The sequence below is a fragment of the Delphinus delphis genome, chromosome 14 (genome assembly GCF_949987515.2).
Source record: "Delphinus delphis chromosome 14, mDelDel1.2, whole genome shotgun sequence".
NCBI lineage: Eukaryota > Metazoa > Chordata > Mammalia > Artiodactyla > Delphinidae > Delphinus > Delphinus delphis.
This window is the reverse complement of record NC_082696.1, coordinates 19,260,829-19,283,758: the sequence shown is the minus strand read 5'-3', so window position 1 is coordinate 19,283,758 and position 22,930 is coordinate 19,260,829. Positions and strand designations below refer to the sequence as shown.

General features: G+C 34.6%; 1 protein-coding gene across 3 annotated transcripts in view; it reads right to left on the bottom strand.

Annotated features, from left to right (window-relative positions):
* Positions 1 to 22,930, bottom strand: part of SHPRH (SNF2 histone linker PHD RING helicase) — an 82,860-nt gene that overhangs the window by 5,695 nt on the left and 54,235 nt on the right. For 2 of the 3 annotated variants that reach the window (XM_060029832.1, XM_060029833.1), the window contains exons 22-28: positions 22,736 to 22,879; positions 21,504 to 21,605; positions 18,650 to 18,721; positions 16,962 to 17,150; positions 2,234 to 2,326; positions 1,463 to 1,549; positions 504 to 682 (exon numbers count right to left, since the gene is read on the bottom strand). In XM_060029832.1, the coding sequence (XP_059885815.1) occupies positions 504 to 682; positions 1,463 to 1,549; positions 2,234 to 2,326; positions 16,962 to 17,150; positions 18,650 to 18,721; positions 21,504 to 21,605; positions 22,736 to 22,879 (866 nt within the window). The remainder of the gene's footprint in view (positions 1 to 503; positions 683 to 1,462; positions 1,550 to 2,233; positions 2,327 to 16,961; positions 17,151 to 18,649; positions 18,722 to 21,503; positions 21,606 to 22,735; positions 22,880 to 22,930) is intronic. The other variant, XR_009521902.1, reaches the window with a different exon arrangement.

Here is a 22,930-nt window from a genome sequence, read left to right as displayed (position 1 = left end):
TACTACATAGTATCTACTATTAGGATTACTTTGCGCCTTAAACTAAACGAATCGTCTCTTAGAGTGGACCTGGAAGGCTGTATTTTCCTAAGGGGAAGAATTTATAAAAGAGCTGTTTGTTTTCACTCATGTACGAAATATACCTTCTTTTAAATACAGGCTACTTTAGCCAATCAAAAGTCATTTCTTCTCAAAGTTATGATACATGCCTTCAACTTAGTAGTTGTCTTAAGTATTTTAAGAAGCTGTTTTGATGAAATGATCAGGGTAGTTTCTAAAGGAGGAGACAAAAATCTGGGAGAATTTGGGGGTTTGCTGCTTGGAGGAGGGAGGGTTGCAAATCTCAAAATGTCTTCTGGTCATCTAATAACACTTGAAAATTTAATACATAAGGAAGTAACTAAAAATGAATAGGTTATGATGAACATAAATGAAGAGTTTAAATGCTGATCTGTATCTTAGAAACTGGAGCAAATATTACTGATGTTAACTTTAGCCCTTACTTTGTTTGTCCAATCCGGTGCACCCTTCCTATGGCCTGAAGCTCATGGGCAGGGTTCAATATGGGCTCCACCAAGAGAACATGAGTTGCTTCGATGATAGTTAATCCATTAGAACCTGTGTGCAGGGGCAGCAGCAAAATATTGATTTGGGGATCATGTTTAAATGCTGAAAGGTTCTCCTAAAAAAGAAAGGTACGTTTAAATTTTAGCTGGATAGTTAAAAATAAGAGCAGTATATTATAGGTAGCTCATGTTAAAATGCCTAACGGTACCCCAGGTCATTGTGAAATGTAGTGACTAAGAAAATTAAATGTAAAATTAGCAATTTTAGAAAACAGAAACTTATTGCTTGACTTTATGAAAAAGAGGGTCACATAACCTCTCTTGTTCTTTATGATATATAATGGAATCACAAGATACATGTATGTGATGTATGCAAATTAAACTATATGAGCTTAGAGGAAAAAAAGTGAGAGAAAGAATGCAAGAATGAGTGTGAGGTAAGAGACATGAATCTACTAAATTTACTCTTGGTGGTTTTTTTGGTGTTTGTCACTTAGGTGTGCACCTGTCATTGTGCTGAGTGTGATGTAAGCATAGTTTAACCATACGCAGTTTGCCTAATGCAGTGACTTTAGAGCTTAATCCCAGGGGCAATGAGGCCTCTGTCCATTCAAAAGGTGCGTCATAGGCCATCTCTTCCTATATTAAAGAAACAGACCTCAAATCAGAAGATCTTTAAATATGGTTTGCTATGGGTATAACTGAATAGATGGAAAATAAATGCAATTTCTTTACTTTGCCTTTAAATGTTAATTTTATAGTTAATCAAGAACTCAAACCATGTTTTTGTGGTTTATATGACACAAGACAATAAATGCAAGTAAGCTAGTTAAGAGCAGTTTCAATTTGCAACTGAATCCACTCCAAAAAAACATAAGTAAAGTCTTTTGACATACCTGAAATGTCTTAACACGACTGATCTGTGCAAATTCCATGTTGTTATCAGTGAGAGCTTTTGAAATAATGTCTAATACATCTTGCCACTAAGAACACATAAAATAATAGGAAAATAAATATTTACAAACAGCTTTCATATAACAAAAATTTGAAAAGTGACTAAACCAAAATATCCTTTATACCTCAGAATTAAGTAAACAAAAACAAAATCTTCAAGTATAATACCATTAATATATTTTGTTCTATCCTGAAAGATTTTTTTGTATCAAATGCTGGTTAAAGATAGGGTAAAAAAAATGAGCGTCTTCAGTAAATGAATTATGATAAACATAAACAACAGAAAACAAATTACAGAGTGCTTAATGGATGTGGTTAGTTATCTCCCAAAAATGAAAACTAGAAGCTTTACTCAATACCTTTTATTCAATAGGTTATTTTAATTTTCTTTGCCTTAACCAAGTTCATCCATGAAATGACTTCCAAGGTTAGAGATTCCAATTTAAAAATAATATAAGAAAATCCCTAAGTAAGATTAATATAAAAACATGAAATGTAGCTATAGGAATTGCCTTGTGAAGCATCATCAAATTTCTCTAAAAATAATTCTATCCAATGGACACAGAAAAAAAATCTAACATGGAGAAATCTATCAGTAATTCTAAATCTCAATTACATTTTGGCAAACATTAACAATTATTTCTCAGATAAAAACTGATTTGAAACAGAAAGCCACTCCGAGTTAACAATGAGGATGAAAATGTTGATTGTACCGTTGAGAAAACAAGTGCTTTAGCCCCTGGATCTCTCAGCTGGATTCTCATCAGAGTTCTGACTACAGCTTCCACTTTTGTAGAATGGCTGCCCTTTGAACACAAAGAAGAAAACACATTATTACCAAATAAAATCCAGTTAACAGTGGAATGGAAAACTAACATAAAACACTTATTATCAAAACTATATGATAGGAACGCATGTGTTCATCCTTTTTCATTTTGTATCTGCTGGAAATTTTCTTTAGCCTCAAACTGTACAAGATACGGATTTACACCCTGAGAGAATCAAATATAAAAACGCACACCAGAAAGTCATACAGTGATAGGACCCTAAGATAAGATTTTTTAGTTAAGTGGCTGGGTTTTGTAGTTACAAAATTTTGTTACTTTAGATAAGCAGAATTTATATTAAAAACACTCTTCATTTCAGATATTATGGCACTGAAAATGTTCAGAATATAATGAATCAAAACTCCAAAGTAAGCAAATAGTAAAGAATCTAACCTACAAAGAATCCTTTCTTACAAGGGCACTACAATGACAGAGGTACAAATGACGTCCACTTGGACGGAAGCAGATTTATACAAAGCTAGATAAACAATGAAAGAGTGCTTTTTGTATTTTTCCATGACCATTTCCAGGATAAGGGTATGAAAATGAGAAAAAGTGAAGAAATAAGAAAATGAAGAAATAAGGCAAGTGCTTTTGTAGCCTTCATTGAGAAAGTCTTCCTCCTGGAATGCTCTGGGAGATGGTACGACAGGGAGATCAAGGGCATGAGATTTTGAGTGAGATAAATCAAAATTCAACTGCCAGTACTGCAACTCCTTAGCTATATAGATTCCAACTTTCCTAAGCCTTAGTTTTCTTATCTGTCAAGCAGGGATGATAATTACATCTATTTCCAAAGGTTGCTGTGATGGTTAAATGAGAAAACGAATACAAAGCGCTTGGCCCAATAGTTGGCAAACAGTAGATACCCAATAACTTACTATCTTTCAGAGACATTAAATATGAGCACAACAATGACAGAGATTATCCTACAAGGGGGGCAGATCTAACCAAAAAGAAGTAAAAATATTCCCATACTACTCTTCTCCTCAAATCACACCCCCTTACTACTTTTACACAAAGAGGTAGAAATATAAACAAAAGGTAGAAAGGTAGAAAGGTAGAAATATAAACAAAGGTAGAAAGGTAGAAATATAAACAAAAGGTAGAAATATAAACAAAACAAGGAAGAAGGCTTTACTAATTTTAAAGTTACCAACAAAGAATTATGGGAGAAATTAAAAAATTCTCCTATTAAAATCCTGGATCTACATTTATTTCTCTGGATATGCAGACTTTCAATTATACTTGCAAGGTTAAAAAGTATAAGGGACCTACTTCAATCTAAAAATTATCTTAAATAAGAGCAAAATTATCTCAAATAAGAGAAAACAGGAAATTAGCATAATGTGATCATTTAGTAGTTTAGACAGAAACTTCCATGTTCCTTGCAAGGTCTCATTTTCAAAGATATCTTCAAGTGAAATACCAGGATAACTATGAATGCTTCTACCAATTAAGCTGCTTCTTACAAGAATTTCAAAAGAAAACAGAATAGTCTTTTATAAGCAACATTCCAAACCGGAGTACTAACTCTATGAAGGAAAAGACTAGAATATTCTCTTTTATCAAAATTTGGCCAATTCAATGGTAGCTCTCAGTGATCCCTTCCAAATGCTACAATTCTGAATCATTTGGTCCCAGTCCAGTTACTTCCTACTATGAAAGAAGAACAATAAGGAAGTCTGGAAATCCAAAGCTCTGCTTGGCAGAAAGCTACATGGGGAGTGAGATGGCCTTAATACCCTTTTCTTCCAGATGGACAGAAAGTGGCTATTGAGAATGAGAAAACTGAAGAAAGAAGAGGGTGGCTCATATATATCTGTGTTCCTTGGTTTGAGCAAGCATGCCTTACACAATTTTTGAAAACAAAGCCAAAATGCATAATCCTTATGTTAGACCAATGTGTTAAAGCAGTTTCTCCCCAAAATTTCACATTTTAGACTACTTGAAGACATTTAAATTATCATAAATTATCATTACAAATGTTGCTTCAAGTTACAAGATGCTGTGTTGAAAATACACTGCCTTTGTGAGTCTATTTTAATAAAAATTCATAACATGTTGCTCAATGAAAAGTTAATGCCCTAGACAGTGAAGGATTACCAATCTAAAAAGCATTACTGATCTTTCTAAAATGAAAGGCAGTACAATGTAGGAGAAAAACGGAATAGAAGTTAAATAAGGATCTGGTTTCTGTCCTATTTGCTACATACAGCACAAACACTTTTTGGATAACTTCTTTTTTGGCCGCCCACATGGCATGTGGGATCTTAGTTCCCTGACCAGGGATCCAACTCATCCAACCCGTGCCCACTGCAGTGGAAGCAAGGAGTCTTAACCACTGGACTGCCAGGAAAGTCCTTGGATAACTTATTAAAAACTACAAAAAAGCAATGTATGTTCATTGGACAATTAAGTTAATAGAAGTTTAGGATTAAAAAATTTAAGTCTATTATTTTATGCCTTACTCTCTCTAAACACCACTAAGAATTTGGCATTTATTCTGTTAGACCTTCTTGTGCATTTTAGAAGCCTCTATAAAAATGCACACACACCCCACAAATATTTTTAAATGTGTTTTATAACATGGCCTTTACATTTAACATTGTATCTTGGCAATCTTAACCATGTAGGACCTTTATATATACCTCACCTCAATGGCTGCACAATATTTAGGATACAACAATTTATTAAATATTTGTTTATTAATATATATTTAGGTTGATTTCATTCTTTTTTGTTCTTACAAACAATACTTCAGTGACTATGCTTATACTTATACCCTTGGGTACCTGTGTACATATTTTTGTTGGAAAGGCATATAATGTGGAACTGTTGGTCAAAAGTTAAAGAAAAACTGGTTTGTAGGACCTCTCATATACTGTACATGTTAAATTTATGTTGTAAATATTTTCCTAACTTTCTATATGTAGCTCACATTTAATTGTATTAAATGCAGTAATGTAAGCAAAAGTGCTATATTATATTAGCTTTGGTAACTCACAAATGCTTGATGAATGATATATGGATTTAAAAACTAAGTATTCTTTTTGTTTTTTAATTAATTAATTTATTTATTCATTTATTTTTGGCTGCTTTGGGTCTTCATTGCTGTGCGCTGGCTTTCTATAGTTGCAGCGAGCCGGGGGCTACTCTTCGTTGCTCTGTATCATGTGGGATCTTCCCGGACCAGGGCTCGAACCCGTGTCCCCTGCATTGGCAGGCAGATTCTCAACCACCGCGCCAGCAGGGAAGCCCAAAACTAAGTATTCTTTGACTTTACTACTTTATTAGACTTTTCTGTGTTTGTTTGACATTTAAATTTGTCTTTCATAAGGGAAAGATGAGAGATTTTATTTAGAGAAGAATAGCTTTTTCCTCAATTAATTGCCCTGCCATGATTCTATCCAGTATGATTTCATATGATATTATATCATATCTCAGAGTACAGTATATTCCTGTCATTTATCAATTGATATTTGTTTGAAAACAAGGACCAAATGGCATTTACTTTTATATCACCTAGAGCCTAGCATGGTCCTTTGTAAATAGTATATACTCAACCAGTTTACTTAATGTAAAAATTTTTAATATGTTTAGGCTTCTCAATCCCAAACACACCTGAGTAAAACAATGAATAAACAAAATAAAATAAAAGCGGGTTAGAATACAATTTAAAACTCTCAACATATTTTTTTGGTCATTCAGAATGATTAACAACAGGCAAATCAAATCTTGCAATTAATCTCTTTTATAATTGAGATTATAAAATTACAAAAGCTAGAGAGACTCAGACAAGAGCAGGCTTGAAAGACGAGCAGATTTAATCTAACACAAAGCAGACCTGAGGTGGTTTTTGGATTAGTACTGTGTAATGAAATCACTGGAACATTAATCTTGCAATTAGTCTCTTTTATAATTGAGATTATAAAATTATAAAAGCTAGAGAGACTCAGACAAGAACAGTCTTGAAAGACGAGCAGATTTAATCTAACACAAAGCAGACCTGAGGTGGTTTTTGGATTAGTACTGTGTAATGAAATCACTGGAACTGGTCTAAAAAGAAGCTAGCAGTTGGAGGGTGGTGTTGTCTCATTCTGGTCTATCAACACTCATTTTTTCCCTACCTACCAGCAGTGATAGGAGAGGTTAATAAAGTCAGCAAACCCTGTGGACTTTTATTTCCAATCTTTAGAATCAGAGATACCTACCACATTAGGCCTTTATTCTTAACTTTTTTTCTCTCTTCTGCTTGTGTTTTTACACTTCCAAGTGAAAAGCAGAAGTCCCCAAATAATACTGAAAAGACCACGGTTGGTCTAAGAGCAGAGTAATAAAAGGGATCAAAGGGATCAAACCCTCTAGCATTTCAGGTGAGTTCACGTTGGATTATTCAAATCATTCAACAAAAACTTTCTGTGCACATAAATGACAAGAACTACACTAGGCACTGAATATACAATGATGAAAAGATACTCCCTTATTCTCAAATACACACAGTCTAGTGCATGTTACGGAATATGGAGAAAAGCAAAGGATGGTTTTATACTGCTGGGCTGGCCTGGAAGCGACTTAAGTGAATGCTTTATTATACCATCTTAATAAGCATTATGCACATTCTACTGTTCCTTTTAATGTTTCTTTCTATCTCAAATACATAAATGAACTTTGGCTCAGATCTGTCAGTTTCTGAGACGACTACTCAATGTGGTCACTGCTACAGAAAAGAAATATTCACTTTGTTAAAAAGATTAAAACAGGAAGGAGATGGGTTATATCTATATAGGAGAGGATCACAGAAAAAGCAAAAGAGATATGGATGAGGAAAACAGAGATATCAATCCATCCCTGTGCAAGGTGTTAACAGAGTATGAATATTCTCAAGACAGGTACACTGGCAGCCTTAATCCAACCCAGTTTATGTTTTAGCTCTATCAGCAAACACACAGATGCAAAGGTAGGCTGGAATTAGGGAGGGGGGGTGCATGGAAGAGAAATCCCCCAAAACTGCTAGATCATTTCATAATATATTAGGCTGACAGAGTTGGATTTAATTATAAGCAGCTCTGCCCTCTTCTGAAGTTCCTGTCCCTTTCCTCATTTCTATCCTTTCTTGGTAGTCTCTTCAGTTTTTCCACATGTATATCTACGAACCCTACTCTATGATTAATGCTTGGTTTTTCTTCATGTTTCTGAAACATCAAAGACCAAGGCCCAGCTTTGGAATGAAGACCCATCATCTGTCCTCTGCCCACCCCTGACTGTATCTTTGTGGCTGTTCTCTCTGAGGCACTAGTTCTCTCTAAGGCCAACTAGGGAACTATGAAAGGAGACATATAAAGTGCTACCACTCAGATCAAGTTTGTGCCTCTCCTGATCTTCCTCTCATGAGGTAAGTAGCCAAGAGCATTATAACACTTAACACTGAAGGAAAAGGATGGAATTTTCCTTCTTTACAACAAAAGAATCTTACAAAATGTTCTTTATGAAGATCTTTGCTCCCTTGCTTGTAATTTAATGAACAAAACCAAACTAGATCTCAAAGCTACACATATAGGTCTTTCCCTTTCTGGAAAATTAAGTACAAAGTTAAAAGCTCCAGACCATTCAGGCAGTCAAGGCAATGAAAAATCAGTAGAGATCCATTAGCAATAAAGGCCAACAAAGAATTTCTCATGAAATCTGGCCTAGAGGTTGTCTAATAGCATAACTAGAAATCAGAAATGTCTCGTAGCCTCTTATCTGCGCTAAATAGGTGCAACTAACTTATTTTTATCATAGAGTTAAACTTGACTGGAATAAGCAGCTACACATTTCCAGGCTCTTGTTAAAATCTGAGAACATAAACTTTGAGTTAAAAGCTGTTAAATGTGTTAAAAGGATGGAAAATTCAGTTTTGTTTCTATTGTATACTCAGGAGATGAAGAATTCTAATGAAGCAATCAAGTAGTATTTGATTTAGACTCTGATCAACCCCTCTCCTCCAAAATAGGTCTAAATATTTTACCAATGCATCTTAGAGTGAGGTACTGCTTTTTTCTCTGAAGTCTTGTTATTGGGGAAAGAGGAGGGAACAATAGGAAAAATCCATGAGTATAGCATAGAAGACATACTGTAGCTGGCTTCACCCTATTCCCTTCACATCTATTTTCCATCTGTTGAGACTCCTTATTTAGGGAAGGAAGGAAAGGAAGGAGAACAGTTAGGACACCTCCCAACTGTAGCAGCAAAGCACTACTTCTACTTGATGTATATAAATAAAAGAAAAATAGTGCTCTCTATGACTGGAAAGTTATTGTTGAAAACTGGGAACTCTGAAGCAGGGCTTGGCAATCCATGACTGTGAACCAACGGTTTGTTACCCATTATATTGCTTCTTCACCAGTCTAGTCCTTCTTCCTTTGGCCCCTTTTATTTTCTCTGTTTGTCTAATCTGTCCACATTGCTCTCCCACTCCTTTTCCTTTGTAATATATATGGATTCTCATGGTCATGCTCAGCTCCAATGGCAGAATTAAGGGCTAAAGTGGCCACTGTGTTCTGAAGAACATCAGAAAAAAGTCAACACAATGGAGACGATGAATGTACTGAGTCTTATTTTTCGTCAAACATCAGAGAGAATATTCATGTTTATAGGCTACTTTATGTCAATAGGCAGACTAAATCTTTAGGGATTTTATAGATAATATATATTTATATATTATCTTTAATGTATCTTTATAATATATTAATATATGATATATTAGTATATATGTTTATATATTATGTATATTCCATACATAATCCATACATACACACTAATATACATAAAACATGTCAAATAATGTCTTACAGTATGGGGGTTGCCAGTCACTTATGACTCTAAAGTGAAGGCAGAATGAAGTCATTTTCAGAAGTGTAAAAACTCTGATTTTCTGTTCACATGCTTATCATGTTAAAATTTCTTGATGCAGTAGATCACAGCGAAAAAAGAATTGTAGAATGAGAATTACATGAATAATGGTGCCAGATAAGGCTGACACAGAAATGAAGGAAGCTAGCTAAAAAAATGAGAACTTCTACTACACTGGGGTACTCAGAAGATTCTTCCTTGAAAAGCGAAGTTTAAATGAGAGGATTAGGATTACATTCCTTTCTGCATGACTTCAATCACTCTGCTTGGTTCTCTAATGAAAAGTATTTATATTACAATATTGTACACACCATTTACTGATTTGTTTTTAGATATGGAAGTCACAACTACAATTAGATAACAAAACATAACAGTATAAACATTATAATATAAAAATGATACTATAACAAAAATCAGAATGTGGAAGGGAAAAGAAAGAATGAAGGAAGAAGAGATGCACAAATTTCCTCCTATTTTGACGTGAGGACTATTAGCAGATACTGTCTACAGCTAGTACTTCAAGAAACAAAATTTATGTATATTACTGAAAGTCATAACTAAAAATAGAAACTGGCAATAGAAATAGGCAAAGAAGGAAGAATGGAGAACATTACTTTTCACCGTATGCCGTTTGTTTTATTCTGAATTTATGTTTATGCTTTTGTGCAAATTACTTCTACTGAAAAATAATATTACACTTTTTGTTTACCCTGATTTCTTACAGATGAATAAGGGTTTTAGGGGAATGGGTGGGAGGCTTGTAATTCTGGGACCTTTTAAGCTTACTACATTAGTGATACAATTGGGACTGTGTTTATCACAAGTGAACTGGTGTTCTGAATTATGCCATTACCCTAGTGCTGCATGCTATTGTACCTGCAGTACCTCTCACTGCTCTAGGGTCAAATGGATGCCTAACCTGTGCTAGCTGCCCCGGATAAGAAGTTCCAGCCTTGTCAGAAATGGGACAATCACATCTGAAACAGAGCAGGGATAACATTTAAATCTTCCAGTTATTACTTGTATTGGCTTTTTGCAATCTTTTAAACCTACTACAAGAATCAAAGATCCTGAGATTAGAGATTTTTTTGAAGATTCATTTAACTGAAGAACATCACTTTAAAAAAGACAAATTTACACAATTTAGCTCCGCCTCCCCCCCACAAAAGAACTATGATCTCTAATCAGTTGTATGATAGATCATAGATTTTTCTTTAGGTTTCCTTGCTGATTTGTAACTTAATCTGTTTCCTATTGTTTAGTATAGAAGAAGTCATTTCCTGTCTTAGTACTTTCTGACTTTCATTACTTTTATTTTGGACTTTTCCTTTTGAAGCAGAGCTAACTCTTTCAATTTGCCTGTGCTGTCCATAGTAGTTCCTGCTGAGTAAGATCAGTTAGCATTGTTTTATTTCTGTCTGCACCTGTTCACCACGCTAAAAATCCATGTTGATAGTGACAGATACAATTTAGTGCAGTTACACAGCTTGTATGATTGATCTCAAAAAGTAGGAATACTTTTCAAGCATATGCCTGGGTTAGGTTCTTCACATGTTACTTGAATAAAGTTCAATGGAAACTCCATCCAGGCAGCCTATGTGGGAAATTTTACAAGTGCACTTAGCCACAAAAAAATTATCCTGTTCTTTAAAATACTTTAATGATTATTTCAAAGGGATAAAGTTAGCAACTGCAAAAAAGTTAAAAATTTTATTTGGAGCCAAAGGTTTTTGGGGATTATATGTAAATACTAATCAGTGGTTTACTTGTCCATCCATCCATCCAGCCAGCCAGCCATCCATCCAGCCAGCCAGCCATCCATCCATCCACTGAGTACCTCTTACATGCCAGGCATTGTTCTAGATACTAGGGATACAGTAGCGAATGAAACAAAAGTCCTCACCTCATGAATAATGTCTTTTCCACATTTTAATGGAGTTTATACTCCACACAGTAAAAGTGTTCATAAAAATAACTTATAGTTTATATCTTAGAAGTCTTTACTGTATGTTCAATTTATTGCAAGCTATTGCTAACTTCAACATGAGACTCACTAACAGTTCAAGAGCTAACTTGGCTGGTGAATAGAAATGGTTTTTTGCAATTATATTTATTCATGACATTTTCTAACAAAAACACTTAACTGTGTTATAAATTTACCAGTTAATATTCATGTATTAATATTACACTATACATTAATATTATATTATACATAATATTAATTTACCAGTTAGTATTATAAGATAATATCACATATCTCATATGAAAATATTTAGATAAGCATATTTACCAAATTATTTTATGTCAATTTTAAACTCAGTCATAATTTTATAGTTTTATTCCACCCAGATATTTTAATTGTATTTAGAAAGTACAAGACAGACTTCACAAGTCACCTTTGAATCAACTGAACAAAAGGTCAAAAAGAAAAAAAAAAAAGAAAAAGAAAAGAGAAAAACAGAAAGGAAACAACAGGATTCTACACATAGTAGAATATGACCCATGGTATTACTAGGTTTCTCTGAGAGTTTTAATGTAGAAATACAGTATTTTTTTTCCTCTACAAAAAGGCTGTATAAAACATCTCTACTAGCAATAGATTTGCTTGTTAAAAATGTAGTTTCCTGGACCAGATCCGAGATCTAACGAGTTAAAATTTATGGGAATGGAGCCTGAAAAAATTCTTTATTTTAAAAAGCAGACCACTTGATTATTAGACACTCAAAAGTGTGAGAAGATGAAGCACTGTGGTGTGTGTGGGACAGGTGGGAAGGCTTTGCTATGGCTATATCCATGTATTTTCTCCTGGACAGAAACTTATGACATAAGAATCGTGTCCATTATGGGGTCACGGTTTCCACTGACAAAAATGCTTTGTATGAAACCTAGCCAAACTGAGGACACGGGGAACAGGCCACGTGGGGCATATGTTCTGCCAGGAGGCCTACTTTACCCTCTAAAATGCCTGGCAGCTGTCAGAACTTGCAGGGGGAATTTTGTTTACTTTGTGAAATGCCCAGTAGGTTCCAAGGGTCATTCAGGAATACTGTCACACTGCTGTTAGGGTAGCTAGAGTCTTTAACTTAAATGCATCCACTAATTCACTAATGAACATTTTACTCATTTTATTTATATGGTCAGTCAATAGGATTCCTTACATTGTGAAATACCAGTAGAAAAAAATGTCTTATATTATTTAATTCTATTTTTATGTTCTCCAAATATCTTTTGTCTGAGATCAGCTATATGATTAAGCACCATGTATGATATTACACTGTTTGCTATGTCCGAGAGCCTTGACATGAATGCTTAGAGTAAAATAAACATTTCAGATAAAAACTTTAATGAAATGAAAAATTAATTCTCAGGAGTGTTTAATAAAAATCAGGGATTGGATAACCAACAATAAAAAAGAACCCCTAAGTTTAGGAATAGTATGAACTAATATTTATAAAATTTCAAAATAATGCCTTCATTATTCATATAGAGTCATCTTTATATCCCTCAACTCCAAGACAGATGATGTGACCATTTAGTGGGGTAGTTTCAGATGGTCAGAGTACAGTGAGAGTCTGAGAAAACGATAAGCACATGCTTTAAGGAGAAGGTGGCAGAAATGTGACAGGCAGCAGAAGGCAGAAGTGGCAGACAGAAATGGTGACAGAAAACAAAAGTTAATGTAGCAAGAAGCAATGTGAGAATGTGGAAAAGTGATAAAACTTGCTTGCATAGTAAGTACAATATTCAGTCATGTATTTAATGAAAAGGAAATGTAAATATTTATGCATCAAAAAGAGAAATTAACTTTAGTGAATTCTGTGTTCTTTTAATTTTTTTACAAGATCCTTCGATTAATTCATGTGTTTATCAATACCCATGAAAGACAGGAAGAAGTCAGAACATAATAAACAGTATTTGACAGATATCGCTGTTCCAACGGGACAGCAAATGTAACTGTCCTGATCTCTCTCCTGGGTGTCTAGGAAAGCTGCCATAAGAGGAACAGGTGTTTGGGTTTGATGGGCTCAATGACTCAGTTTCACAGAGGCTGTGCTGTTTACTGGTAGCCAGAGCAATCACTTCCTAAACCTTACTGCATGAAGCCTGACACAGCAGTTCTTTCTTATGCTCGTTCCCCATACTGTGATGAATGCTTTCACCTAAGGGTCAGCAGTCCTGCTTAGGCCGTGAATGCTATCTGTGGCCCTTGGGATGCCTGAGGCCAGAGGAAAAGATAAAAGGGAAGAAGAAAAGGCTAAAAAAAGACTCTTTATGGGAAGGAAAAGGAGAAAGAAACTATAAGAGTAGGAGGAAAAGGGGAGGGGGGACTGAAAAGGAAAGCAGTTCTTTGTGTGGTGAATAGGTTAAAGTATACTAACTCTGGACATTATATACCGTGCACTTGGACCACCTATTCAACATTCAGATCTCATTGGTTCAGCTTCTACCACCTTTTCTCCTCCACCTCACTTGAGTCACCCACTTCTACAGTCACATCTGGAGTACTGAAAACCTGTCCCTCTGGAAAGAACTAATACAAATATCATATGATATCGCTTATATGTGGAATCTAAAAAACGGTACAAATGAACTTATTTACAAAACAGAAACAGAATCACGAATGTAGCAAACAAACTTATGGTTACCGGGGGTGGGAAGGGAGGGGAGGGATAAATTGGGAGATTGGGACTGACATATACACACTACTATATATAAAATAGATAACTAATAAGGACCTAATCTATAGCACAGGGAACTCTACTCAATTCTCTGTAATGACCTATATGGGAAAAGAATCTAAAAAAAAAAAAAAGTGGATATATGTATATGTATAACTGATTAACTGTGCTGTACTCCTGAAACCAACAAAACATCGTAAATCAACTATATTTCAATAATAATAATAATTAAAGATCTCCTATTCTCTGATAAGGACCCCTACCCTTATAGCTTGGTTGCGCAATAGCCCAACCTACACTTGTTAGTTATTCAATTTCAATGAGATCTCTACTTTCTCTCTACATATCAACACTCTTCCTGTCTTTTCAAGAATCTTGTATTATGCATTATCCCTTTTCTCTCCTATATCTTCAATCTACTCTTCTTTATTGAAGATTAAACATGCTCAAGAATCTTTTATATTAAACAGAATAAAACAAAAAAACACAAAGCCTTTCTGCACTTCATATCCCCTTCTGGTTACAACACTCACTTTTCTATTTCACAGCTAAATTTATGAAGTAGTTGGGCATTTTTCTCTCTTGACCTATTCATTTCCTGTTCACTTCTCATTCCCTCCCGATCTGCTTTTTGCTAATACATTTCCACTGAAAGGGCTCCTTTCCAATGACCTTCAGTAGCCAAATTAGTCCATCTTGTAGCTGAGCCACCTTCAGCATCAAGGGAAACAGCTGATAACCGCCTCCTCCTTGAAGCCGAGTTTCCATTGCCTCTGTTGGCAGCATGTTCACCAGGACTGCCTATGCCTCTAGTTGCTCTTTCTTGGTCTCATTTTTCAGCTCCTCTCCCTTTATTCCATTTTTTTTAAAAGCTATGGAGTGCTGCAGGACCTGATCTGAAGCTAAATTTTATGTTTCTTTCCTTAGGCCAGCTCATACACTTTCATGGCTTCAAAGATCACTTATGCCAATGTCTCTGAATTTTCTCTCTCCAGCTCCACATATTAACACTTTGCTGGAAAGTTCTACGTGGATGTCTTCGGCACTTCAAATATAGTATATCTAAATGTACCCTTCTTCCAAGTACCTTATATAGTTAACTGTACTTTTAGCCACTTGATTTTTCACATCAGAAACCAGGGGTCACCTACAAAATCTCCCTCTTCATCATCAACCCCTCCGATACTGTATCTCATTCATCAACTCTACTCCAAACATCTCCTGAATATATGTACTTCTTTGCTTCTCCACTGCCACCAACCTAATCAAAGCCACCATCACTACTGTTGTAGCCTCCTAAATTGGTCTCTCCAAATTTTTTTCTACTCTAGTCTTTTCTATTCCTGCTAATCTAATTTCCATACTGTAGCAAGAGGAATCTTTTAAAAATCCAAGTCTGATCATGATACTCCTCTGCTTATAACATATAACATGTTAATAGCTTTCTTTACATGAAAAGAAAATTCTCAGATGCTCAGATGGCTCTTCAGTATCTGGTCCCTCTTTGGATTCGACTCATTTCATTCCATTCTCCTTTGTGTTTTCTACACTGCAGCTACTCAGTTCCATTTGAGTTTCTTCTTGTCTCAGACCTATTCACATACTGGGATTTTTGGTTGTTTGTTTTTTCTCTCTTGCAGCCTCCTCCCAACAAGATCACTTTTACCCTCTCTCAGCCTGGCTGATCCATTCATCCTTTAGACATCTACTTAACTGCCATTCCCTCAGAGAAGCCAGGTTTGATTTTCTTTTGTAGTGCTTATCACGTCAATTATTTGCTTAATGTCTGTGCTTTCTGCCTCAACTCAAACTCCTTCCCCCGACTGCCAAAATGTAAAATCCATGCGGGCAGCAATCATACCTGTTTTATTCATGAGTGTGTGTTGCATCTGTGAGGCCCAGCACACTGCCTGGCATACAGTATGTGTCCAGTAAACATGTACGGGAAGAATGAATGAATGAAAGTTCATCCCAACTTTGGGATTCTGTTTACCTCAACACACTTGAGAGCAATGTGACTGATATTTTCAGGTTTTACTCAAATGACAGTGGGAATAAATAGCAATTAGATATTCTTTAATGGAACTCCAGTGTTCTCGGGAGAGGGCATCCTAACAACTGCCTAACTCCTGGCAGCTTCAACTTGTGGTTAATTCTACTCACAAAATACAACCCTGAAAAATAAGTGAGCAGAGAGCATCAGGGACCCAGAAGGAGAAGAAATGAATGAAAAATATTCTACTACCTCTTGCTTATGAGCCAGCTGCCCCATTCTCCCAACCACTCCTTCTGGCCTATATTCCCTACTATACTCATACATTGAGTTGTCCATTGTCTAAGTTTGGTTAGAGAGAAAAAAAAAAAAGCATGCTTAAGTAAAACAAAGAACAAAAAAGTCTAGTAAAGGCTTCTCATTAAATAAATACCCCTTAGGCAGAAAGTCCAGTTACAGATCCTATTTGGATTTTAAACTATAGTCTTATTTCTTAAAGTTCTGAAGGAAGCATGGGAAAAAAATTAGGAAAATAAAGCAAAGCTTTGGCTATACTCTGAAATACCAACCCACGCCGTCTAAAAGTGCACTACCTCCTCCTTGTGACAGTCTTCACTAACTTCAATAATCAATTTATTTTATCCTTCAGTTTGGTGGGGCACATCTTTTTTTCCTGATACCCGGGGCTGAATGGAAGAATGAAGAAAAAGAAACCTTGAACTTAACCAGAGCTCTATCAATTTGTAATGGACAGAAACACTGCAAAAATAGTAAGGGACTGGAATTCTAAGATGTTACTTTTTTTGCCATGATGGGCATAACTATTACTAACTAACTATGTCTGAAAAAGCTTTCTTGTGTTCCTCCCACGAGGAACGAGTAGATGGTAAAGCTGAGGCTTTCAGGCAGTGTATCTACAGACAGACAACAGTGGTTGCTCCATAGTCACTGGGCCAGGCTTGTTCTGATTTTGATGCTCTCACGGCCAGATACTGATTCCTATTATCTTGCTCTGACTATGTGTCTACATGTTCTTAACTGACTTTACCTTCACAGGGATGTCCTCTTCCTGGCTGGCTTTCTCTGACGTGAAGACATACGAGATTTCTTTATGAGATGTGGTCTGGCGGCAGATGGCACACTTAATGGAGCTCCTGTGAGACCCCACGCTGTACTGTTCGATAATAATTGAAATGCATTCATTACAGAAACAGTGCCCACAGGTCAGTACTGCCCACTAAAAAAGAAAACACATAGAATATGCCTCAGTGAGATGCTATCAAAGATGCCTTCCAATCTATAAACATATTAAAAGGAGAAGAGAGTCATAATTTCATTTCCTAACTATTTCATGATATAAATATCCTTTTTAAGTCATAAAAGCTAAGTTATACTTTTAAACTAACTATTTTTTAGTCCAACTAGACTAAGCTTTCATAGTCTTTAGTTCTGTTCACCCTAACAGGAGGATAGTAGTCAGTCATCATTATTTTGTAAGATGCTCGTGTTCTCATTTCAGCATTTAGGAAAAATGCAAATTACTCTTTAGCACTCTCACAGAATAGACTGACTACAACATTAATTTGGACATAATGTCATATTCAATATATTCTACACAACTTAGTAATAAGCAGATTTACATTTTCACATGTTAAAGCATTTATTATATAGAAAATGAGATGGAAATGTTAAAGATAATAAAATTTCTGAGACAATCTAGCTGCATGAATCTCATCAAAACTAAAAGCAAAGAAGAAACTACTTACACCATGATCCTTTCCATTTTTATAGTAATTTTTATCAAAATGTTTTTATCACTGATTTTTAACAGAAATTGCCAGTATCTGTAATTACTATTCTTCTCCTCCATTACCAATCTGTCCTTTTAAGATTTATTATCAATAAAATATCCTTTAAAATCTTATCTTCTCCATGAATTGTGGAAACTAAAAGATATGTTCTTTCTGATTATTGCTGGTCAGAATATGGAACTCATATATTTAGGCTTCTACTCTCAGCTCCATAGAAAAAAGTGCCAAGGACACTTTTACTCATTTAATAGTAATAGACTTATCTTTCAAAATTTGAAAAGCAGTGAATATACCGATATTACATATATTTATTTATCATACAAAGTAGGAACTTACAGTATCATAAATCACATTTCATAAAGTAAAAATAAGAATCTCTTTGAGGAAAACTAATACAGTTCCATTAAGTTTATAGACATTTGTATACTAATATTCACAAAGAAATATACTTAATTGATATAATAGTCTTCTAAAAATCACATATGAATTTCCTCAGGATTGCTGTTATTTGCGCTTTAAATCCTGGTACTATTAGACAGTAATAATGTTAAGTAAGAACTACGTTACTATACCTTTGTCATAACTTAAGTAAATCTGTGTATGCCGTATTATATTTCTGTACAAGTACCAAATAACCATGGTAAACTGACAGACTCAAGTGACTGGAAATAATACTTAAAATTATTCACCTTTAATGAAAAAGATGGGGCTATTCTAGAAATATGTTTTCACCTATCACTTAAGGGAAAACATTGCTCAAACATATTTGGCACTAAGCCTGTCAGTTAACCTTTGGCCCTACCTTTCAGACAGAGGTACTATTTGCCTTGCATGCAAAGTTTGAGGGTGGGGCGAGTTGTATGTAAAAGCCTGTGAAGACTGTAAAGTATTTTACAAATGCATGTAATATTTATTATAATTTCACCTGTTTTCCCAGTTGCCGAGCACAGATTGGACAAGGTTCTGGATTAATACCTCCTGATGTTTTGTCCTGAGACTATCCAAAAAAGAATTAAAACATATATTAGTTATATCTTAAAAGCCGTTACATGTAGTACAACTCATTTATAAAAGTAAATGTTGGCAATTAAAATAATCTAATAATTGAGATGACCTAATAATTCATATATTAATACTATCATTCCTGGGATTTACAAATAACATTTATTTATGGACTCAATTTTTAACACAGTTTGTTAAAGTTATCATATTACTGTATTTGTGATTATGATAGAAGGCAAAATAAAAAGCAAAATATGATATAATTTACCTAAATTCTCAAATTTTACTTTCATGTTAGATATATTTTTTTAATAAAGAAATAGATATTCTGCATGTCCACTTGGCATGGGATCAAAGACATTGGGAAGAGGCAGCATTTATTCACATAACTCCTTATTAATACTGATTTCTTCTCTGTATCCTTTTTCTAATCTCACCAAGGCAAAGCAAATAATTAGAAACCAGAAATATTACTGATTTGAGACCTAACTATGCCTGGAAATTATGTTGAAGTATAATAGCTTTTCAAAGTCTCTTTAAAAACTGAAAGATTTCCAAAAAAGTCATCAAATGAACAGGTTTTAAAACTGAGGAAAACATAAAGGAAAGTAAAATAGACTCACAGATTACTAAATTGTTCTTGATTATCCTTTGACTCTTATAAGCAGAAAAAAAAAAGCCAAATTGTGCATGGATTCAGAAGTTCTAATGGTTAAAACAATTCCATTAACTACAACATAAGTACGCAGCATTTAAAAAAAGTTGGACTGAATTATTCTTTTCCTCTGTTAATTATTGATTTGTTTCAGGTAACATAGCAAACCACCTAAAACCTTAGTGGCTAAAAAAACATGAATTTCTCCTGATGCTACAGGTCACCTGGGTTACTTTGGGATGCACTGATTTGGCTTGGGCTGGATGGTCCAGGACGGCCCACACTCATATCTAGCAGTTGGTAGGCTAGCTGGTCTGGGGAGAGGGCTAAGCTGAGGTTTTTGCTCCTCAAGAAAGGTAACCTGGGCTTCTTCACATAGTCGCAGAGTTCCAAAACATGACACAATTGGAAGAATTCCAAAGTGCGTGGACTTTTCAAATCTCTGTGACACAAGGCCAAAAACAAGTCATCTGCCTAAGCCTACAGTCAGTGTAGGAGGGGATTAACCAAGAGCAAGCACGCAAGAGAAGGTATTACTATAGCATTTTGTAAACAATCCACCAGAATTTACAATACCTCTTCTTTTCTAATTTATTTAATGTAAGAATTAGCATGTTTTCCATAAAGGGCATGATTGTAAATATTTTAGGCTTTGTCGGCCATACGATCTCTGCTGCAACTCCTCAACTCTGCTATTATAGCACAAAAGCAGCTGTAGACAATACTTAACGAATGAGTATAGCTGTATTCCAATAAAACTTTATTCACGAAAACAGGTGATGGGCTGGATTTGTCCTATGCTTAGTAGTTTGCAGATTGCTTATTTTCCTTCATTTATACAGTAAATATTATTTTCTTATATTTTTTGCCAAATGGGTTTTCCTACATAGATTATATCCTTGGAATTTTAATTTTTAAAAAAATAATTCAACATATAGAGAATATCAACTTATGTTCCATAACTAAAAGAATCATCAACTGTCTCTTAATTTTGACTCTCACATTTAAAGTACAGAAATCTTGTATTTTAAAAACTCACGTCCAGAAATATCAAGAATTTTTTTCTGAATGTTATTTTTCTATAGCTAGCATTTTGAGAGATTGACTTAAAGTTCTTCTCTTTTTTCCCCTGCCAAAATAGTAGTCATCATTATAATAATAGTAATAATATAATAATATTAATAGTGAATACCTAGAAAGTGCTTAATAAACCAGTAAACACTTTAGCACTTACATATATGAATTCATTTGATCCTCAAGAGAGCCCTACAAGATAGTGTTACTTTTCTCATTTTACAAATGGGACAAAGAGAAGTAAATAACTTGAATAGAGTCCTATATCTAGAAAATAGTGGCATCATGATTCAAATTTGCACTATCTAGGTCCAAAAGTCTACCTTCTTAACTACTATGCTATTTTACCTATAAAGAATGTCCAACTTTTTCATTTTGTCGTTGCTGAGATTTAATGATTCACTTAAATGTATTTTGTACTAGTTTTCAGGACCAATTGTAGTCTACTGCTTTCCTTCATTTGCCCTATCCAAAAATCTACTATTATATGTTGTTCTGATAAGTTACTCTGCCACTCCCATTTATTCTTGCCAGAAAATGGAATTATATTCATCAAAGTCCAATACAGTACTTTGCTTACTACTAAGAAAATATGTTGTGAATTACATTAAATAATTCGTTTCCACGTCCTCTTATTTAGCAGCTTTCCAAACACACTACACAGTTTCAAAAAACAAATTAAAAGAATCCGTGTATGCGTTATTGGATGCATGCGTTTATCTTTGCTGAGTGGTATGTTGTAATACTTTCACTATTCAAGGCTTCCAACTACAGTCTGTTTACATTGTGCTATACTATATACTGCATACCCTTTACATTATCTGTATAACATATTTTCTATAGATATCATCTTCTTTTGTGATCTGTGTAGCTATTGCAGACATAGCTAGTGTTCTGACTCACATAACTAACACAAACAAATAAAAGAATGATTAAAAAAACACCTATACCATTAATTAGGGGACTAATAGATTAAATGAAAGGAGTCAATAAAGTGGTTTATTGATAATACAGTATGGGAAAAAGTAGCATCTTTTAAAAACAGTACCTTCTCCAAGTTAGTTAGGTAAAGAAGCTGCCCGAGTTTTTTCTGAAGCTGTGATGTAGCAACAGCTTTATCGTTTAGTAGTTTTATACGATTTTGTTCTACCTAAAAACAGAACAAAACAACTTCTTTATTCTAAGATGGTAACATTATATTAAACATGCACAATTCTTCTATTTTAATTCTTTCTTAAAAAGTGTCCTATTTTATGAAAACATATTTACATGTGAAAACTCAAATTTGCAAAAGGGATACTAGATAATATTAACATATTTCAAAAAATATATATATTTTACTGTATAGAAGACAAAATTCAAGGCAGAATTCTTTTAAATAAAAAGCTTCCCTATATACCTGAAGTAGGTTAAAAATCAACTAAAGGCTATTTGTGTATGATTTTTCAGTAATACATTCATGCGATAAAGAAAAATAAAATGGTATGCTACTTTGGCCATACAAATGAAGTGATTTTAAGAAATCCAAGGAAGAATCTCTCTGCTCCTCCTTTCTGTGCCCCACCCCCCCGCCAGTAGAATATGGTAACAGAAAAAAAAAAAGAGGAATTTGTTTTCACTTAAAACTTATTGAGAATTCTATTTTAAAAATGAAGTGAAATAGTATATAATGAATATTTCTAAGTTTTTCTAAGTTACAGTCTTCAAGCTTTATAGGAAAAAAAAGATTTAAAAGATTAAAGGAATAAAAACAAATTCTAAAGAAAATAATATTTTTAATATGAAGAAAAAAGGTTGGTGGAGTTATTTTTTTAATTCTGAGATACAAAGAGGAATTTAACAGACGATAAGTTGTCAATATCTGTTCATTGTTAGCAAAGGAAAACAGTGCAAAATCAGTTCTTGGTTGTTCTCATGGAAGATTTTTTTAGTTCTGAAAAAGCTGAAGTAATAGGACATACGTCTAAAAACTGACCAAGAATATCTTTAGGTTTTGGCACGCAAAAGGTGCTCAAGAATAGATGAATATGCAACGTGGAGAGAAACAAACAAACGTGCAAATGCACCCAAACAGTGAATGCTAAGCATGTATTAGACATGAAATTGCTCATCTCTGACCTACTACAAAAACAAACAACTTCATATGGCTCAAACGAAGAGCAGATATGAAACACTTACTTATTGAAGACATCACTGCCCTGACTCTATCCCTTCTATGGATCTTGGATTTTTGTGACATCTATTTGCTGTGTTCTTTTCTGTGATTCATTTGCAAATTACCTCATGTGGTTCAATGATATGAGGAACTGGTGGACTGGGCTTTGGCTCCCTAGGATCACGTACTCTTAGTCGTTCTGTAGCCATTGCAAGCTCATCAACAGCAGACACACGATTCCTCAGAGCCATCCAATATTCATGAAGCAACTGAAAGAACAGAAAAGACAGACAGTGGTAAAGCACATAATTAAAACTGGT